General features: G+C 40.9%; 1 protein-coding gene across 5 annotated transcripts in view; it reads left to right on the top strand.

Annotated features, from left to right (window-relative positions):
• Positions 1-20,344, top strand: part of bcl9 (BCL9 transcription coactivator) — a 115,228-nt gene extending 94,884 nt beyond the window's left edge. For 3 of the 5 annotated variants that reach the window (XM_077246239.1, XM_077246240.1, XM_077246238.1), the window contains 8 exons: positions 1,619-2,013; positions 6,232-6,566; positions 12,591-12,701; positions 13,566-13,725; positions 14,620-14,719; positions 14,815-17,098; positions 17,391-17,675; positions 17,775-20,344. In XM_077246239.1, coding sequence (XP_077102354.1) covers positions 1,676-2,013; positions 6,232-6,566; positions 12,591-12,701; positions 13,566-13,725; positions 14,620-14,719; positions 14,815-17,098; positions 17,391-17,675; positions 17,775-18,892 — 4,731 coding nt within the window. In that variant the 5' untranslated portion in view covers positions 1,619-1,675 and the 3' untranslated portion in view covers positions 18,893-20,344. The remainder of the gene's footprint in view (positions 1-1,618; positions 2,014-6,231; positions 6,567-12,590; positions 12,702-13,565; positions 13,726-14,619; positions 14,720-14,814; positions 17,099-17,390; positions 17,676-17,774) is intronic. The other 2 variants (XM_077246242.1, XM_077246241.1) reach the window with 1 other exon arrangement.
• The last annotated feature ends 847 nt before the right edge of the window (positions 20,345-21,191 follow it).

Here is a 21,191-nt window from a genome sequence, read left to right as displayed (position 1 = left end):
AAACGGTTGTTTACTGCACGCAATAGGACAGCGCTACAACCAACCAGAGCAATGGATGGCTGTGGCTGAGTGAGTCCCATGCGTTTTTCCACCAGCCTAGCTAGTTGATATATTTAACTTTTGCCGTATCCGGTCGTCAAAACTCTGAACACATCTTCCTTTTTTAAGAATGACTTAAGTGACGTTCTCTTAACTCCAAGTCCTCCAGAGTCGCGGCCAAAGACGATTCGAAAGGCCGCTGTTCGCCAGCAGCATCTTCTTTGTTTTCAAGTAGCAGAGGGAAATCACCTATGGAAATCACGTGGAACCGTCACAACTCTGCCGTCATTATGTTAAGCCCGCCCACCAACTCTATACACGATGTGATTGGCATGACCAGAGTTTGGTTTTTCCAGCTCGAAAGCCAACGGAGAGTTGCTAGACCACACTGGCTGCAAAATATTTTTTAGGTTTCTAGGCTAGTGCTTACATGTTCTCTCGATCAGATTACAAAAGGAATAAACCACCCCTTTCAATCCGATCAAAATTCCAATCGGATCGAGCTCAATCAGATCGATTAAGGTGTTTACATTAATGTTTTATTAGTCCGATTGAGCCGTCAATCCGATTATAAGGGTCCATGTATCGCAGCTACTTATTCAGAACTCATACGGAGCATGTCTGCACAGGTGTACAAACAAGTAAGCTTGACTTGAAGTTGGTTACTTTAGAGCTAGTTTTGGGTGTGGCAATGCAAGGAGAAAAGTAGATTTAAAATATGCACTGCCATTCAAAATTTGTGATCAGTGAAATATTTTTTTGCATTTTTTTTCCAGGAAGGACATTTAAATTGATCAAAAGTTAAAGATCTTTAGCAACATTATGAATTTTGTTACAATTTCAAATAAATGCTTTCTATTCAAACTTTATTTTCTTGAAAGAATGCTGAAAAAAGTATCACATTACCACAAAAATATTAAGCAGATTTTCTTGAGCAAATCAGCATATCAGAATGATTTCTGAAGGATCATGTGGTACTGAGGACTGGAGTAATGATGCTGAAAATTCAGCTTTGTATCATAGGAATTAATTACGTTTTAAAATGCATTAAAAGAGAAAAGTTATTTTAAATTATAAATGTTTCACAATATTTTTCTCTTTACTGTGTTTTTAAACAAGTGCATGCATCCTTGATTATCATTAGACTCCTTTCAATAACATTTAAAAAAAAAAATAACAACCCCAAACTTTTGTTCTAAATCGCCTTCACATTATTGAGACATGGGCTAATCATATTTTTATGTTTTTCTAGACTTGGTGTGTTTTGAATATTATTTTTTATTTAATGAAATGTAAACAAATACAAAATTGCGCTTTAACTGTTTGGTTTGGTGTCTTGTATTTAGATTTTTTTTTTTAAATCTATGTAATTACATTTTTTGTGTTTTGTTGGACATTTAGTTTTTTTCTAAATGTTAAACATTTTGATTATTGCACTTTGATTTTCTGAAAGTTTGCCAGGTTTTTAGTTTTTTTCTTAATCTTTCATATTGAATTAATTGAAGTGAAGTACAAGGAAAATGTTTGCTTGCTCTCATGGTCTCAACACACTGTTCTTTACTTGTTTGTTTGTGTTTAGTGTGGCCAGGGGCTGTGAGGGCTCCTCGGGGAGACTCCAGACAAGCCCACACAGAGAATGCTGGAGGTGCAGGAGGAGAGACCAGCAGCAGCAGCCACGGCTACCACCACAGCTACCGGAACCACAGGAAACGCTTCAGGCAGGAAGGAGAGAGCCAAAGAACGGCAAGAAGAGGGCCAGGACTGCAGCAGCCCTGTCGCAACCCCCAATACCGGGCCCCGGAGCACCCGGGCCAAAGCTACGCCCTCCACTACACATACACACTCCCACACACATACACACACCCACAGTCCCCACCAGCACTCTACTGCTCCTGCCTCTGTCGCACTGGGACTGACGTCAATGCATTCCAGCAACCCCAAAGTGAGGAACTCTCCATCGGCTAACACTCAGAGGTGAGAGAACCCTACATGCAAGTATATGAACTTTTATACTTGTATACATGCACTACAGATCAAAAGTTTGAAGTAGGTATGTTTTTATTTTTTAAATGAAAAGAATACTTTCATTCAGCAAGGATGCGTTAAATTGATCAAAAGTGACAGTAAAGACAAATATCGTGTTTCAAAAGTATATTTCTATTCATCAAAGATAGGGGTGGGCGATGTAGCCTCAAAATTCTATCAGGATATTTCAAGAATATTTGCGATAATGATATTTATGACGATATAGACATTTTTTTTGTTGTTGTTGAAAATTTTCTTATGTTTATCTCGTCTAAATGTTTGCTCACTCATTGCGTTTTTAGTATGCAGTTAAGAGTTTACACAACACAAGGAAGCTTGATTTCAATCTTTGAATTAAATGTTAAATGTGTGTAGGTCTAACACCAGTATTGGGAAATACTACAGAAACCTAATAAAGTAATCAAATGTAAAATAACACATAGTCTTTTAGTTCTGTTTCCTGATTAAATTAAATACATAGGCTAATAATTCTCATTCATTACAATTAAAGCTATCTTTTGTTGTTTTGACGACAACATTAATGACAGACGCATAGCCTATGGCTGCTGTCACTTTTACAGCTGGTGCACGGATCCATTGCTGTTTTCATTATACTGTCTGTCACACTGTCACATGCGTTTTATACATAACCAACTGTGTTTATGAGTATACTTACCAAGACCGGAAGTTTTACACAATTTTGCGTTTTTCCTCCCATTAAAGCGATATAATCCGCGAAAAATAACTTTAGTTTCTCGCGAGCTGTACTCTATGCACGCAGTGCAACTCTCTCAGACAGTGCGCGAGTAACCTAGCTTACTGGATAGTTTAAAACCGCTTGAATGTTTAAACTGATAAGAATTAAGAAGACTTGAAAATTATAAACTTTAGTTACGATGCACTGATGGCCCGATTGTGCAAGAGACCATTCAGTCATGTCCCGACTCCTAAACGCGCGCGAGAGAAGACGCGCGTCGGCAGCCCCGCTCAACACTCAAGCTGCCTGTTTGTGAAATTGCTAAATCGTCATCGGAGGCTGACAGGCTGCTCTCGCGCTCAGACAGGTGTTGTTGTTGTGCGTGCTAGGGAACGTAAATGCGCCATACGTCATTGCGTCGCTATATCATTGATATCGCGATATGACACTTTTTTATCATGTAAAAATGTATACCGGTATTATCGTGGACGGTATGATATGGCACACCCCTAATCAAAGAAAACCTGAAATAAAAAGTTATCACTGTTTCCCTAAAAATAATTAAGCAGACCAACACTGATAATAATAAGCAATTTTTCCTGTACAGCAAATCAGCATATTAAAATGATTTCTGAAGGATCATGCGACACAAGACTGGAGTAATAATGCTGAAAATGGAGCTTTGCCATCACAAGAATAAATTGCATATTAAAATATATTCAAATAGAAACCTGTTATTTATGGAGCCCCTCACATGACATGCAGGAAAAACATAGTAGGCTAAATCGTGTGCACGATTTACTATTTCGTTCACTTGATTTGCTATATCGTGCGCACAATTTATAAATCGAGGGAACAAATTAGTAAATCATGCACTACAAAATCCGTAGTTATGTTATTTTGTAATGAATTTTTGTTTTTTGTTTTTTGCAGAGACTTCTTTCAAAAGCATTTAAAAATCTAACCACAATCTTTTCAATGGTAATGCATATAGCAATAAAACAAAAAGCTAAAATTAATAAAATTCTGTAATAAAAAAAATAGTTTTTTTGTGCAGTGTGGCATGCAAAAATGTTTAGAAGTGAATAGAGCATTGGGAATTGTATGGATTAGCATGCATTTTCAATAATGCTGAAAACAATATTTGACATTTTTATGGAAATGTATCAATAACAAAATAATCAACAAGGATGTCACCACAGTCGACTAGCCGTCCAGCAATTGAATAGAGTATATGTCTTTCTAGATTTTTATCGACTAGTCATTGACTAGTTGATTTTGAAAATATGTAGTTTTAAACATCCCTAATGATAAGTATCAAAATAGTGTTTTTTTTTTCATCTCTAGTTTCATAGCATTGCCTGGGTTAAATGTGTTAACAAACTGTTTAAATGCAGTAGGGCAAATCTAGATACAATTAATTCACTGCGATTCTATTAAACTGTTGTTAAGTGTATGAGGAGGAGTTGTTTTAATCTCATTTTAATGGAGATGCACCACACCAGCAAAAAATTATTTGCTGCCCACTTGCTTGCAATTCCCACTCTGCTTATGGCCATTGAGCTGTCTCTTGTGGACAGGAAACTAGTGCAAGCTGAAGTAACTGCAGCAGAAGTGTAGGGGAAACTGTGCCCTAAAGGCAGTGCTGGACCTGGAAAGCTTCCAGAACCTCATTGAGCATATGAGAAACTGACCCACTTCAGCTCAGCCAGAGCTTATACATCCCGCCCTGCTGGACGTTGGTTCCAAAATGGCTGTTCTTGCTGATTCACAGATCTGGAGCTGGTTAAGGCATTTGCAGAGGGGCTCTTGGGAGTCCTTCAGTGAACACTATGGCACATAGCCTAATCACTCCCCATTTTGGATATGTTTGCAGCTGCTGTCCAAGGAGTTTGGATTTTCTCTTGAATGTTGGAAAATATTTTGCCTTGTACTGTGCAGAGCTCTGAAACGGGTACCTTACTTCTGGAAAGTGGTTTGCGCTTTTAGGCACACATTCAAGATCCAAAATGGTGGCAGTGGACAAGGAATATGAGTGTTTACGGCAGTAAAACTCATATTCCTTGTCCATTGCCACCATTGCAACTCAAAGGTGTCTAACAATGACCAGCTCTTACTAGTTTCCCCTGGTTTTCTTACAGTTGGCATGTAACCGGACACTGTGGACCCAATGCATTGGGTATGGATGGAGGCTAGCTTGTGGGAGATCTGGTTTGACAAGTTTTGATTAAATATTAACCTGGCACTCTGTCAACAAAGAACAGGGCTAGGACATAAGGTCACTGAGAGTACTGTAATTGCGTCACCGGTACACATCAAGATTTTCCTATTATTGAATGGCGTGTTTTCAGGGTGTGGTGGCTGCAGCCGGTCAGCTGCTAAGATATGACTCAGTTGTCTCTGCCCTGTGTTTTGGTGGGTTCTTTACCAAAGTGAGGGAAGGTAATAGTTATGACTTGGGATTCCATTGCTTTTCCACCATAGACTGTAAAAAAATATGGATGTAGTGTTCATGACACCAGCCGTAGGTTTCTGAAGAGCATTTTTTAAAAGATCTGAAATCTTGGCAGCGCGTCGCTCCCGGATAACCGAAAATGGTAAAAGAGGCGGGATTAGCTGAGGTGAATTGACGGCTAACAGACAGCAGACAAACGGCTAGTAGTGATAGCAGCGGATATCCACCTGTCACTCAAGTGATCACACCATTATGCAGAACTTTAAGGCTTAATATAAAGGAAAGGGGGGGTATATGGGATTGACTCTTTTGCATCCAGTCTCTAACGGCTAGTTGATGAATTGCAGTTTAAGTCACTTTCGTGTTGGTTTCGAGAGAGAGACCGGAAGGTTGCCGTTTGTTTTCCACAGACAAAAGTGTAAACTCCAAAAACGTTTAGTGCTCTGTTTTTTAAGGTCTTGTTTTGTATTCCTGATACTACGTGTAAAACTATTGATTGAAGGCTTTTTTTTTTGTCTCGTTGCAAGTTAATGTGAATGGGTTACAATCTATGTCAGTTATAAATTCATAACTTAAAATATACAATAATTAGGGCTGCACAATTGACCAAAATAAAAATTTAGCTTAGTGCAGTTATGAAATTGCAACTGCTGTTACTGTTATACATTTGTATACTACATTTTAATAATAGCACACACCATTTACAAATTACAAAAAAATTTAGTTGTAAAAATATTTCACAATATTATGTCTTTCTCAACTCCAGTCCTCGAGACCCTCCACCCAGGATGTTTTAGATGTTTCCCTATTCAACACACTAAAAAACTGATGAGTTAAAACAGGTGTTTATTTAGTGAGACATCTAAAACATTCTTGGAGGTGGGTCCCCAGGTCTAGAGTTGAGAGTGTTTTCGTTTAGCAGCACTAATGTTTTATTAGTTCTGAAATCAGAGATCTTGACCATCCACGTGTGCCCTGGGCCATTTTCACAGACTTTTCTTTACGCTTTTCTCAGCAGTCCGAAATCCAAACAGGAGGCCATGGTGAGGTCGCCACCCGTGATGTCCCCCTCCAGCGCTGCACAGATGGACTCCAAACTGCCCAACCAGGGAAAGCAGGGGGGCGCTGGCAGCCAATCACAGTCGTCTCCTTGTGACTCCAAGTCGCTGAGTGGAAGCCACACACCCAAAGGCCCCCAAGGGCCCATAGGGAGTATGGGAATCAAAAATGGACAAGGCCTGAGTTCAGGCAATGGTGCAAAAGGAAAGATTAAGAGAGAGAGAAGCACTTCAGTGGAGTCATTCGAACAAAGGGATACAGGAACGCCAAGCAATGAAGGGGACCAGAAAGGTAAAAAAAAATGTGTGAATTGTTTATTTTTTCCTACTACAAGTTGAATTATGAAGCTGATTCAGAGCTCTTGCATTCATAATGTGTCATTCAATAAAGGGATCATTTATCCATTGTGGTTTTAAATGACCTAAAGTATGGTTTAAAGCAACTCTAGTATCTAGCCTTACCATCTTGGTCCGGTAATTATATTGAGCGGTGTCATGATGTGCAGTTATTTTTGTATTGCTGAATATTATGATCATCCTGTGGCACAGAATGATACTGTTACCACCTTGTTCTGACATTGAATGGACATTATTTTTTTGCAGAGCGACCATTAGGCCCGTTCTCAGAAAATGAAGAAGTTTCTGTCTAAGAAAATTCTTTGCTGTATTTCATTTGAAAAAGTGACTGTGGATCTTCCAAGAAACTATATTTTTCCCGCCTCAGGCCCACGTACCAGCACTGTAACCCCCATAGCGAGATGGCTCCCCAGTATTGAGATTAGTGGTCAACTTTAAAGTTTTTTTTTTTTTAATGATACATTTAAAACTACTACCTTCAAAATTAAATATGTGGTTACAGCCTTGCAAAGTACCAGTAGTTATTTATCATCACCAAACCTTAAGTGCTACATTATTCAGCCCTTTCACAGTAGGGAATTAATTTGCGTACAATTTGAATAAATAACTGAGGAAAGTTTGGTAGTATCTGGTTGACGTTTTTCTGCCTTGTAATAATTCACATGTTATAATTGGATGAAATTAGATCATGGAGTAAATATTAATAAACCATGATGATTTTTATATTTTTAGCTTGACAAGGCAAATACAAATATAAACATGATAAAATACTGAAATATTGTAACATAGCTTTGTTTCAATGTTCAACAATCACATGGACAATAATCTTTTATTTATTTTACACTTTTTGTATGGTGTCCTGAGATTGAGCCAGTAATACTATAGTTTTTTTTTTTTTTTTTTTTTGCTTGTTTGATAAGGGCATTTTTATGCTTTTATGTCGTCCTGTTATATAATTTTTATGTGGTTCTGGTCCCAGTTCTGTGTCCTTGTGGCATGATAGACTATGGCAATGTTCCATTGGGAATGACCTTTTAATGATTCAGGATACAAATGCAAATATCCCAAGGGTCACACATTTTTGCTGGTTTTCCTGTCTCGCAAATGCGTTTATGTGCATGTTTGCCCGCCTCCTCTGGGTTGCACTGAGGACTGTAGTGATGCATCAAGACATCCACAACCCTGTATGTTTCCTAGTGGCAGCATCACAAGATAGGCCTGGTTTGGGAACGCCAGGGAATGTACCATTTGGTTTGCTGAGTGAGGGGGGGACACCTTCTCCCCCCCCCCCCCCTCTTATAGGTTGGTGTGCTTGACAGTCTAAAGGACCCCTGCTGGTTGTTAATGCCTCTACATAAACATATTTCAGTATGAAGCTCAGGCAATTTTATTTTTATTTTATGTTTTTGTTTGAGAATCTTAAAAAAAAAAAGGTTAATTCTTTGTGCTTGAGGTGCAGCACATAAAGAATGTTTAGGCTACATGTGTGTGTTTTAAATACTGCTGTTGATGTTTAAGTCAGAAATTGCTTGTCCAGAAGCAACCTGTTTGTTTTCTTTGTGTACTGATGTGCTTGTGTGCTCACAGGGAGACAGCTTGTAAGGCAGTTTGGTGTGCATGTTTGTGTTTGTTCAAGCTGTCGAAAGTTTGCTCTTGTCGTTTGTTTGAGATGTGTGTGTTGTCTGTACACAGGAAGTCTTATATCTACCCTTCTGACCTGACCGTGTCCCAGTTTCAGTGAGATGTTGTGGTCTGTGAACTAACCAGTGGTATAGAAACAATAGAGCTATTTTATTCTCTTTCTTAAACCTTGTTCACATTGGCAGTGATTGTTTTTTTTCTTCTCCTCACTGGCAGTCAGATGTCTTGTTGATTGTTGTAGGTGTTCCTTTTAACTGAATGCCATAACGTTTTAGGTTGACTGCACAAGTGGCCATAGATTAACAAAAATACATGAAAATTATTGCCAGTAAAAATAAGATTAATTTGTTTTTACAAGAAGTTCTTTCCATTAAAATATGGTGGAATAAACTTAGTCTTGAAAGTGTATGCAAAAGCTAATTCACAACCTAATGCATCTGTTTGTGCATTAGTCTGTAGATACATGTTGTGCAGTGTATGTTTTTGCATTAAACTTACGAAGCGGTATTTGTGCATTTTATTTCATGCATCTGTAAACTGCTGTGTGCATCACTGAGAGTTTCTGAAACCATTTTAATCTAATGATTGGTGGAACATTTCATCCAATAATTTGGAGTGATGGCTTGTTTTTGTCTCCTTATATTTAAAGTCATTCTGTATTTTTATTAATATGCTTTGATTATGGTTATGTTTGTTGGAATGTGTTTTTATATGTTTTTTATGTTTTATGGATTATACCTTCAACCTGCCAGAGACTACAGTTGAAAAATAGCCTGTATGGCTAAATCTGGCACATTTACATGATGGACTGGAGTGCTCATGTTAATTAATGTGCATTGTCCCTTTTAAAATAAATAAATTCAAATTTAAGTAACTGGGTCGCTACAGTGCTCCAAACTTTGTTGTGAACTGGCCTGTGGTTCCACGACACTTTAATGGTGACTCAGAACTTTTTACACGCCCAAGAAAATTTTATTCTTTGTCTGGAGAGAGCAATGTGTGTGTTTTTGGTTGAGTTATCCAAAGTTTGTTTTAAGTAGGGATGTGCGCAATGACTAATTTCATTAGTTTAAACTGAAATTTTGCAATTGTCTAGTCAACCCCGCTAGCCTGGTTAAAACCAGACCCTTCTAAGTCGTAATTGAGTTAGGGTCTGGGGAAGGTTTATTCACAGCTCACTTCTAAAGTGCCATTTGGCCGTCACCAATGGATGTTGCTCAGATGCCTCTTGGCGCAATTGGATAGACCTAAAACCAATCAGATCGATCGTCATCTTATAAAGCCCGCCTCAACGTTTGTGATTGGTGCCTCGATTTGGAAAGATTTGAAATGAGCTTGAATGGGCTCTTCGCCAGACTAACTTGCAGAGCAAATCTAAATTTGCCGGAAGTTCTTCTGGGTTTTCCGAGGCTACAACCCCGGCCCCCCGGAGACCATTTGAAATAGACTACTTAAACTATTAACAGTCAAATCTCATACTAAATGCCACTAAAAATAGGTACGATGTGCTTGCCTTGCATTATGATCATTTTATATTAAACTTGAGCATTCACTTAAATCAGCAGTCCGTAACTTTTTCTCTTAACAGAACTGCATGCGTCTTGCGGATAAACATTGTAGCCGAAGCTACTTCTCTCTGTTTGTTTATAACGAGTCATGCAGGTGCTGGGCTACTCCGCAGTGGTAAAACCCGTACCAGTCTCAGTGTACTGTAGTGATTCCGGATAAGACAACAACATGGTTTGGAAAATGGATTCATGATGTTTGCTTATTATATAAATTTTACATAAATCTCAAGAAAAGCCTGATGTGTTCTGACAACTATACACATTATTTAAGCATATTCTCTTCATTAGGATGTTGACATTGAAACTGTTCAAGTCTGAAGTAATTTTCATTGATAATGTTTCTCCATAATCCGATATAAAATGTTATGTTGTATCCCTCATAACCGGTAGTATAAGCCTATATGCACGTTTAAATGTTATACTAGTTTGACATGACATAGAAGAAAACGGAAAAGTTTTGATTAGGCTGTCAAAATACTCATCTTGCTCATCTTATGAGTGGACATTTCTCTAAACCCGCTGCTTGTAAAATAGTAGTATCGTTTAATCAACTAGTCTGCTAGTATCGCACATCCCTAGTTTTAAGCCATCCTAGATTCCTGTAATAGTTTCAGGACAGCTTGGATTTGTCAGCATGGCATGAGGAGAGAATGCCAGAGGATTGCCACTTTCCACACAAATATGTAATTTATTATGAATAGAAGTGCTTGGTGTATTCATGCAAGTTTAAAACTTTAGCTCAGACATTTGCTCAGAAAGACTAATGGCTCGTTTCCACCGAGTGGTACGGTACAGTATGATACGTTTCAGGACGGTAAACCCTGATCCGGCTTGCTTTTCCACCGCCAACAGTACCATACTTGATAGGCGTGGTGTAGCCTATGCCGGAAAGAAGCGATCAACGTAATTTTCGCACGAAGAAGAAAGAGACATAGCCTAGTAAACAACAATTGATTATATTCACTGCATGTATAACATTAACCTATTTATAACAAAATGAAATCTAAAACACAACCCTGCCTCCTTTTCATTTAATTTAAAAAAAATATTAAACATATTAATATGGTCCAGGCAATATGCACATTTATCAAACATTCAAAGTCAGCGCTCTAGTCTAACGTTACAACGGTAAAGTTAAATGGCCTAAATATATCAAATTATGAAACTTCTTAGCCCTCAGCCATGGGGCCAGGGAATTATAGATATAGATTCATGAGACCAAAGATCGCCGGTTAGGTCTACACAAGTTTAATTATATCTCATGTTTAACCACTACAGAGATGTCAGAGTCAGCGGCAAATGTCAGAACGACTAGGAACGCTGTTCCAGGCGGGGTACATGAGCGCCTCGGTGATCGCCTGGAATGGATCTCACAACCTGGATCAAATTTTCATAAATCTTTATAAATAAACCACAGATCTGAGCTTTAAACAACTAAATTCTCGCCTGAAAAACTCTTAACTAAATTTCGTGACACAATAATAGTAATATTATATTTAGAGATGCTCTGATTACAATTTTCTTGGCCCATTCCCATTTTTCATTGAGTTTGGCCTGCCGATACCGATTTTAGCCGATTCCGATTTAATTTTTTCCAACCACTTTACAGCACACACAAATATTTATTTTCTATCTTTACTTTAATAGAACATTTTGCATGGAACATAGAACTATATACTCCTGGTGTGGGAAATTCACACACATCTTAAGTGCAGTGTTATGGAAGAACTGTTTCCTTCTTTTCACATTCAATATCCAACTAAAAAAAATATCTGTTTAGCAAACTAAACATCTGTATGAAAACGGGTAATGGCAATAAAATAATATATAAATAACAAATAAAAATAAAATAAATATAGCCTTGCAGTATAAAGATATTTCTCAAAACACAAACACAGGCCTATTGCAATCACTTGTACATCAATGGCAAGTTTTTCTTCGCAAACTGAAGCATTTTTACTTTGTCACCAGATAGTCTTTTTCTTCTCTCTCTGCCATATGTCCAGCCTCCCGCTTCACCTTTGATCACGCGACGCTCCTGCTTGACGCTCACACAACGCTCCTGTGAATGCACTCATTGATTAACATGCACGGCGAAAGAAAAAATAAAACGCGCTGCTCACACTTGCGGTGTGAAACAGACGTAATTCACGAGGTTCCCTACTTGTGCGTTCCTTGTGCACGTGTGATTCTGATGTTGCGCGATGTTAATCATGTGGCGCCCGAATGCATTTGACGGGCATAAAATCGGAATATGTCAGGCTGACCGGCCGGTCTCCAATCCGATCACCAGCCGATCAATCAGTGCATCTCTAATTATATTTCAACTGTATATTTAAAAAAATGGCGATTATGTTGTCATTCCCCTTGTAGCATGCGCAAGTGACGATTCTGTCAACCAATCAATGTTCTGCAGTGAGTCTAGCACCACCCTTTAGGTACCGTACCACTGTGCTAGGTACCCCAACAGAAGGCTACCGAAAAAGTGGTACGGTTCGGAATTTTTGTACCATTCACAACTTTTGACAGTGGAAACGGAAATAATTGCATACCGTACTGCTCGGTGGAAACAAGCCTTAATACCTGTCTGGTATTGCACTACACTGCCATTGGGGATTTGTTATATTTTCTATCCTCTTGGTGTTTGAGAAACAAACCTACAATTCAGTAGCCGTGTACTCCATGGCAGTAGTAATATCATGACCATTTCATGAACATTATGGTAATCATGCTCTTCTGTCTCTCTAAAGAAATAGGTAGTAGAGCAAAAAGGTTATGTGTTGGAGAGCGGCGGTTGCCCTACAGCGGTGCAGATTGGTGTTCAGGAGGAGAGAGCGATGAAGATGACCCAGGATTCTTCAGTACGTAGTTTCAGTATTTCATTTATATATTTGTTTATTGTATTTGTAATAAAGTGCATGTAAACTATACATTAATATTTTTTACCTTAAAATGTAGGTATGAAACTCGGTTGATGATGGTTATTGTTGCCACCTGGTGGCATAGATGTATTGTGCAATATCCACATTTAGATCAAGAATTTGTAATATCTTCTATTGAAGAACTTTGCATGATTACTAATGCAATTTATAAACTAATGACATTTAAAAGTATTGCTGTTACTGCAGTCAAATGTTAATGTTAATGTCAATGTTTTGCCATGCTTGGTATATCATCAGACTCACACAAAATTTACACACAGAACTTTTGTGTATTTACACATTAAATTGGAACTGCTAGGATTAATAAAGTTGTGTACATACATGCAAGCATCCATGACTATCAATCCGTCTTTTTAGTTCCCTTGATTTATAGTGAGTAGTAAGAGTGTAGTACTTTCAGATGTGTTTTTAACAGATTTTTCCAAATGCATTCGGTTGTTTTTCCCAAAAATTTGAAAATGCAAAAAGTCTGCAGATTCTTTGTTTGCAGATTCTTTGCTAGGATTAATAAAGTTGTGTACATACATGCAAGCATCCATGACTATCAATCCGTCTTTTTGGTTCCCTTGATTTATAGTGAGTAGTAAGAGTGTAGTACTTTCAGATGTGTTTTTAACAGATTTTTCCAAATGCATTTGGTTGTTTTTCCCAAAAATTTGAAAATGCAAAAAGTCTGCAGATTCTTTGTGGATGCGCATATCACAAAATGGAATGATTGGCAAAATAAAACTTATTGTTGCTAATGCTATTTAATGAAAGCCATTACATTTATGTTTTGCACAGACTGTAACTCCACTGACATAAAGCCAGATTCAGGTGCTCTTTCAGCCTCTACGCCTACCCACAATACAGTTGGAGGACAAAGCACAACGTCTGAACTGGGGAGTGGTCAGAAACCAGGGTCAAAGGTTGTTTACGTCTTCACCACAGAAATGGCCAACAAGTAAATGTTTTCTTGTTTGTTCATTTTTTAATAATGTTTGTTGTTATTATAATTGTGAATGTGTGCTAACATTTAAAAGAAAACAGGATGCCCTCAGGTGCACTGCTAGAATGCAGTTGTTTTGTTATATCGTAGTGTCAAGGTTTTGTCAGTTCAAAGAAGCAAATCCCACTATCACTATCTCTTTCACATTTCCTTTTTGCTGAGCTAAGAAATGTCTAAAAGTAGTAGTGGTAAAAGATGAAAGTGTTCAAGTACTGACAGCAGCATGTTTGCTTAAACTAGACCCTCAGATGGCAGAAATTAGAATGCCTGATATTAGGTGACAGGAGCTTTCAGACATTCTGTGATCATAAGAAGAGTCTCCCACAGAGCAGTGCCATTACTGCTCTGACATCACACTAGATGGGACTGAGCCCAGTGTCAAATTCTTCAGACTGTTTGTCCATCTTCTAGATCTTTTGTTGTAAATGTGGATAGGGTCTGCTGCATGGACATTAACAGTACCAATTATTAGTTTAAGTGGTGAGAGCGTTCTAAATAATAAAGCTGAATTGTGCTATTTCTGTCATCTGTCATCGGACACTATCATCACCGAACAGAATAGCAAAGAAGTTCTCTAATTGGTCGTGCCAATGTTGCTGTGTGTGACTATTTGGGATGCTTAAACAGAGCAATGATATGATAGTGCCACAGATTCAGAATGCTTACTTTTTAAGAAAATAAACAAACAAATGATTGAGTTGTTTTTACACATTAAACTGGTATTGGTGATTTTAACAAAAATTACTTGCTCTAAAAAAATTAGACATGAAAGGTTCCTCAGAAGACATTTATTATTCATCAGTGCAGTTATGCAAAGGTTTGACTGTGACCCTTTTCTTCCCTTCTCAGGGCAGCAGATGCAGTCATAACGGGGCACGTAGAAAACATCATCACTTACCACATGAATAATATCTCTAACGGCAAGGGTGGAAAGCCCCAGCTCCCCTTGGTAAGAAAGGACATCACTGAATTGTGTTTGCCCTAAATTTCATGATTTTCACAGACCCATTGTAAATGTTTTTTTTTTCCATGTGTCTGTTTTAGAACAATCAGATTGGGTCCCTCAGAAGTGACACTAAACAACAGGGAGTTCCGTCCCAGCAACAGCCCTCATCTCTCTCCAGTGATCAGAACCACCAAGCAGCCTCTAAAGTAGCGCAGTCAGGCCAGCAGCAACAACCTCAAGCGCAACCCACCCAACCTCAGCAGCCAACCCAGGGGGCAAAACCAACTAGCCTCCCTCCAGACAATGCACCTTCAGCTGGTATGGACTCTAAGAGCCTCCCCAGCAGTAGCCCACAGGATGGTGCTGGATCCCATGATGGTAGCAACTCTGCAGGGACACCTGGTAGCCAGGCCTCCAACCAGCCTCCCAATGCTGGCCCTCAACAGAGCTTCCCATCCCTAGATCTACCTAAAGGGGCAGATGCTAAGCTCACAGCGCAACACCACCAGCAGCTGGCTCATGAAATCATGTCTAGCATGGGGGACAACTCTGAGGGGCTTTCCCAAGAGCAACTTGAACACCGGGAACGTTCCCTACAGACTTTACGTGATATACAGCGAATGCTCTTCCCGGATGACAAGGACATGGCTTCGATGGGCCAAGGAAACATGGTTGGACCTCCATCCAATTCTGCAATGATGGAAGGAGGGCCCAAGAAACCAGAACAAGGGCCACTCCAAGCCATGATGGCTCAGTCACAAAGCCTTGGGAAGCCAGGTGGTCCAGGAGGACCACGTCCTGATGGGCCTCCCTTTGGTCCACCTGGTCCTAGGGACATGCCCTTTTCTCCAGATGATCTTGGACCCCCGCCACCAGGTCCAGGACCTATGAACTCGCATCCTGGTGGAGAGCATGGAGACCATATGACTCCAGAGCAGATTGCCTGGCTAAAACTGCAGCAAGAGTTCTATGAGGAGAAGAAGCGCAAGCAGGAACAAATGCAGCACAGACCAATGGGAGACATGATGCTCCATCAGGGTGGACCTAGAGGAATGATGCGAGGCCCACCACCACCCTACCAGATGAATCCTGGAGAGGTGTGGGGACCTGGTGGCCCTGAACCTTTCCCTGACCAGATGAACATGGGCCCCAGAGGGATGCATCCACACATGCAGAGGATGCCTGGCTTCCCAGGTATGATGAACCCTGATATGGATGGAGGGCCAAATGCTATGCCCAGACCTGGAATGAACTGGCCTGATGATATGCCCAAAATGGGCGATGGGAGGGGATTCCCTCCTGGCCAAGGCATGTTTGGAGGTCCAGGTGGAAGGGTGGAAAGATTCCCCAATCCTCAGTCTGTACAGGAAGCTATGTTCCATCAAGGTATGGGTGATAAGCAAGGCATGGGTCTTACACCTGGCATGATGATGGAGATGAATCGAATGATGGGTAATCAAAGACCCATGGAGCCTGGAAATGGAGGTGGCATGATGTTTCCCAGAATGCCTGTTGATGGTCCAATGAGCCCCTCCTCAAGAATGGAGTTTGTGAAAGGTCTTGGTCGAGACATGGGTGAATTTGGTATGGGGCCTGGTAACCTCAATGTAAACATGGGCCCTAGCCCTCAGATGATGCCCCCTAAGATGAGAGAACCACCAATGAATCTTAGTCCAGAGGAAATTATGAAGATGAGGCAAGGTGGAGGTCCAATGCCTGAGAATGTGATTCCTTCACAGAGAATGATGCAGGGACCTCCTTTCCCTGACCAGCCCCATCCAGGAGACCTCAACATGGGACCCAACCGACAGTTCCCTGGCATGGGTCCCCAAGGCCCTGGAAATCCCAGAGGTCCCAGAGGCGAGCCACCCTTTCTACCTGACCAAAGAGGTAATGTGGGTGGAAATGGACGTCTTAGTCATATGCCTCCTTTACCACCAAACCAGGCTCCCAACAGCTCAGGGCTTCCGCCCGGCCAGAGGAATATGAGTCGCAAGCCCTCAGACCTGAATGTCCAGTCTGGCCCCGCTAACTCACCCAATGTCAACCCGCTAAAATCACCAACACTGCGGCAGGTCCAGTCTCCAATGTTGGGCTCACCATCAGGTAACCTCAAGTCTCCACAGACACCGTCCCAGCTGGCTGGTATGCTTAGTGGGCCTTCAGCTGCAGCAGTAGCAGCAGCGGCAGCCATTAAATCTCCTCCTATGATGGGCTCAGCAGGGGCATCACCTGTCCATATGAAGTCACCCTCGCTCCCTGCCCCCTCCCCCGGCTGGACGTCATCACCGAAGCCACCCATGCAAAGCCCAGGAATCCCTCAGAACAACAAACCTCCCCTTAGCATGACGTCACCAAATTTGATGGGCAGTGTAGAGCAAGGTAAAATAAAAATTCCTGCCTCCTTAATTGACCATTATGAATATTGTATACGTTTACTTTTTAGTATATGTTCATACGCCATATTTTTATGTGGATGCAGGAACTTTGAAAGCCTCTTTCTGTTTTCATGTGGTCCCAATTATTCCTGCTAATAATACTGTTACAGCAGGACTGTTTTTAGTAATGTTTTTGTAGGAGCTAAGAGATGTCAAATAAAAGGTCATTGGTAAAAGCTCTTCATCCTTCCTTTTCTCTCCTCTTAACCTCTTCTGCCCTCTTCTCCTGTTCTCAGGTGGTAATCCTCCTCCCTCAGCTCCTCCATCCAGTAGTTCCTCCAGTCAACCAGGTGGTATGAATGTGCAAGGAAGTCTTCCATCCAGCAGCCCCTACACCATGCCCCCAGAGCCAACGCTATCCCAAAATCCTCTTTCCATCATGATGTCCCGCATGTCCAAGTTTGCCATGCCCAGTTCTACACCTCTCTACCATGATGCAATCAAAACCGTGGCCAGCTCTGATGATGACTCGCCGCCTGCTCGATCGCCAAACCTGCCATCTATGAACAACAGCATGCCCGGTAATGTCCATAGGAGTTAATAAATATGCTGTAGTATTATTGGTGTCATTTCTTGGAGGGCTTTTCCACTAAATCACAATCTTTTTGTTCTCTTTATAGGTATGGGTGTGAACCATCACCCAGGTCATCCTCGAATGATGACACCTAACTCTTCTGGCCCCATGCCTTCCCTTAGCCCAATGGGGATGAACACTATGGGCTCCCAGCCACTTTCCCATGGCATGCCAAACCAGATGCCCTCGCCCAATCCCATGGGCCCTAATATGCCTCCTCACTCTGGGCCTATGGGTCCAGGCATGATGCCTCATGGTATTATGATGAACCCCGTCTCTCAAGATCCTGGCATGGTCAACAACCAGATGATGTCACAGGGACGTATGGGTCTTTCTCACCGAGGACAGGGCTTCCCCCCTGGACAATCACCTCCACAACAGATCCCTTTCCCTCACAATGGTCCTGGTCACCAGGGTGGCTTTCCTCATGTGATGGGTTTCCAAGGAGAAGGGGGCCCACTGAGCAGGATGAGCAATATGCCTCATGGACCTGGTGGTGAGCCAGTTATGTGTAAACCTAATACTCCAGGTGGCCAGGAGTTTAATAACATGCCGGGTGTCTTCAATGATTCGGATCTACATGAGGTCATGCGACCAGGTGCGTCAGGTATCCCCGAGTTTGACCTCTCTCGAATTATCCCTTCAGAGAAGCCCAGCCAGACTCTATCCTACTTCCCTCGTGGTGGGGATGCCCCTGGTGGGAAGCCACCACACCCGTCTGGCCCACCTGGCTTTCCCCAAATGCAGGGGATGATGGGTGAGAGCAACCCAAGGATGGGCCTCCCCATGCAGGGAATGGGTGGTCCTCCTGGCCCTGGACATATGGGACCACAGGACATGCCCATGGGTAATCCAGGCCACAACCCTATGAGACCCCCAGGTTTCATGGGTCAGGGTATGATGGGGCCTCAGCACAGGATGTTGTCTCCTGGTCAGCAGCCAGGAATGATGGGAGGCCCTGGAATGATGCAGGGAAAGGAAAGGCCGATGTACAACCACCCTGGCCCTGTAGGCTCTCCTAACATGATGATGTCACTACAAGGGATGAGCGGTCCTCAGCAGACTATGATGATGCCCTCTCAGATGAGGCCTCGAGGAATGGCAGCAGATATGGGCATGGGATTTAACCCTGGACCAGGGAACCCTGGGAATTTAATGTTTTGAGCCTTCATTACAGTTATTAACAATCGAGAAACTGTGTAACCTGTGAAATGGCAACCTTCGTAATGAAATACAAAAAGAAACTGTGTTTTTAAGCAGATATGTATGGAAACCAGGACATTTTTCTGTGCACATACACACCCTGACACCTGGTTAGAACAAGGTTTATAGCTTACACAGCGATGGGTATCCATCACAAACACATGGATCTGTTCACAGGGAATCTTCTCCAATGGTAAAGTCATTCAACAGGTGGAAGTGTGAAGCGAATTGTGCTTTCCTCAAAGTTGGGCTCAGGTCCGGCACCATTTGGAAGGTACTTTTTCTCCAACTTGGGAATGTATATGGAATTTACAAGACTGACTCGTGTCAAGGATATTTGCTTGACATCGTGGCATGATGCCACATATAAGTCTACAGCAAACCAAGTATGTATGTTTAGGGGCTTCATTGTACTTTTATACATGGGTGGAAACCAAGAAAGATTGTTGAAAAAAAAAAAGTCCAAGAACTGAAAGAACAGTTGAAAATGGAAAAGTCAAGGAACATTTTGTCACAAGGTGCACCGTCTTGGCTATATGTTTACATCTCATCGCATCACTTCCCTCCAAACAGGAAATGCTCTTTATATGTGTGTACTGTACTTGTGTTGTTAAAGGGATTCTACCAGTGATTTCTATAGTTTTTTTTTTCCATCTTCATTTGTAAAGGGGGGATTGAGGTGGTTGTTTGTGGACAGTAGTTGACACAACAGCACCACAAAATACTGTGTACTGTGGTGCGTACAGAATATTTTAAATTTAATTTTCTTTGCTACTCCAGTGTATGATAAAACCAAACTAAGACCTCATACAGATCATAGTATTATTAAAAAAAAGCACAAACAAGAATTAACTGTAAAGAATAAAGTGTTTTCTTTTCTCCTTTTTTTTAATCGTAGAGAAAAACACTTTGACCGTAAGTAGGAGCAGTAATCAGATTTATGCAGTGTGGTCTCCCGTTCCTGTTTTAGAAACTTCTGTAAGCTGGTCTGGCTACAGGTGAGGGTGACTCTGGAGGGGTGTTTTTAAACCCCGTAAACCAGCACTCAGTTCTGCAGTGACGCTTAGGCTACTGTCTGCATATCCGTGTCTGTTTCGACAAGGACTGTCGCTGTTTGCCACCACTGCGGAATACATTGAAAAGATTTTTTTTTAAATTGCTTGGCTGTGTACAGCTATACAGTGCAGCACTGGCAACATCGGAGCTACTGGAAGGTGGGCTTTTTTTGTTGTTGTAGAAAACAAATGATTATTAAAACAAAAACAGAAAAAAAGCTAATAGGTTGTCCTCTTGTCCCTGCCCCTCCTGTGTTGATGCTCGTCATGTGTAACTCCATTGAATTTGGTACTGAACCACTCCCTAAGACTGGGCTGTGGTGTTGGACGACAAATAAAATATATTGTTTGGTATAAAGAGTCTCAATGGCTTTGTGTATATCTCATGGCTCTTTATGGTCTTCCTCTGCCCCCTAGTGGGAGTGTAGGTTATTAAAATTTGACTACCAGTTGCACTAAACCAATAAGACATGATTTTTATGATCTGTTATGGTTGTATTTAATCTGGGTTTTTTTTTAGGATTGAGCTAGGATGGAACATTTAACCCAATTATAGAAGTAGTGTACCAAGTGTTTATGATCTAGTCTGGTACTATAATGTTTTTAGTTGTAATGTTTATTCCTCAAAGTGAGCATTTTGAGTAATGCATTTAACAATTAATAGCATACTTCAGTTTGCTTTGGATAAAACCATCAGGTAAATAATGAATTTGTGATTACTTATGTACAGCAGATTCCCAGCTGAATTTACAATTTCTGAGATTTGTTTTGAAAAATCTGTAATTTGAAGCAATGGTTTTAATATGGTAACCTTGCAAACTACACTTTGATCCTTTAAAAAAAAAAATATATATATAAATTTATTTTACAATGTTAAAATTCACCAACATTTACAGATTCTATATGGCCAGCTTACGGATACAGGGCAGTCGTGGCCTAATGGTAGGAGTCAGACTTGTAACCCTAAGGTTGCCAGCTTGATTCTCAAAAACTTCAGGAAAATGTAGCTGGGGGAGTGAATGAACAGTGCTCTCTTCCACTCTCAATACGCATGACTGAGCTGCCCTTGAGCAAGGCACCTAAACCCCAATCGATCCCCGGGTGCTGCAGTAAATGACTGCCCATTGCTCCGGGTGAGTGTGTCCAGCATCTGTGATGTGACTGTATATTGGAGAAAAATGGGTAAGTTTACCAATACTGGGTTA

The sequence above is a fragment of the Siphateles boraxobius genome, unplaced genomic scaffold (genome assembly GCF_051911475.1).
Source record: "Siphateles boraxobius isolate OS27281-9 unplaced genomic scaffold, OSU_SipBor_1 29, whole genome shotgun sequence".
Lineage (NCBI taxonomy): Eukaryota > Metazoa > Chordata > Actinopteri > Cypriniformes > Leuciscidae > Siphateles > Siphateles boraxobius.
This window is presented reverse-complemented; position numbering and strand designations above follow the sequence as displayed.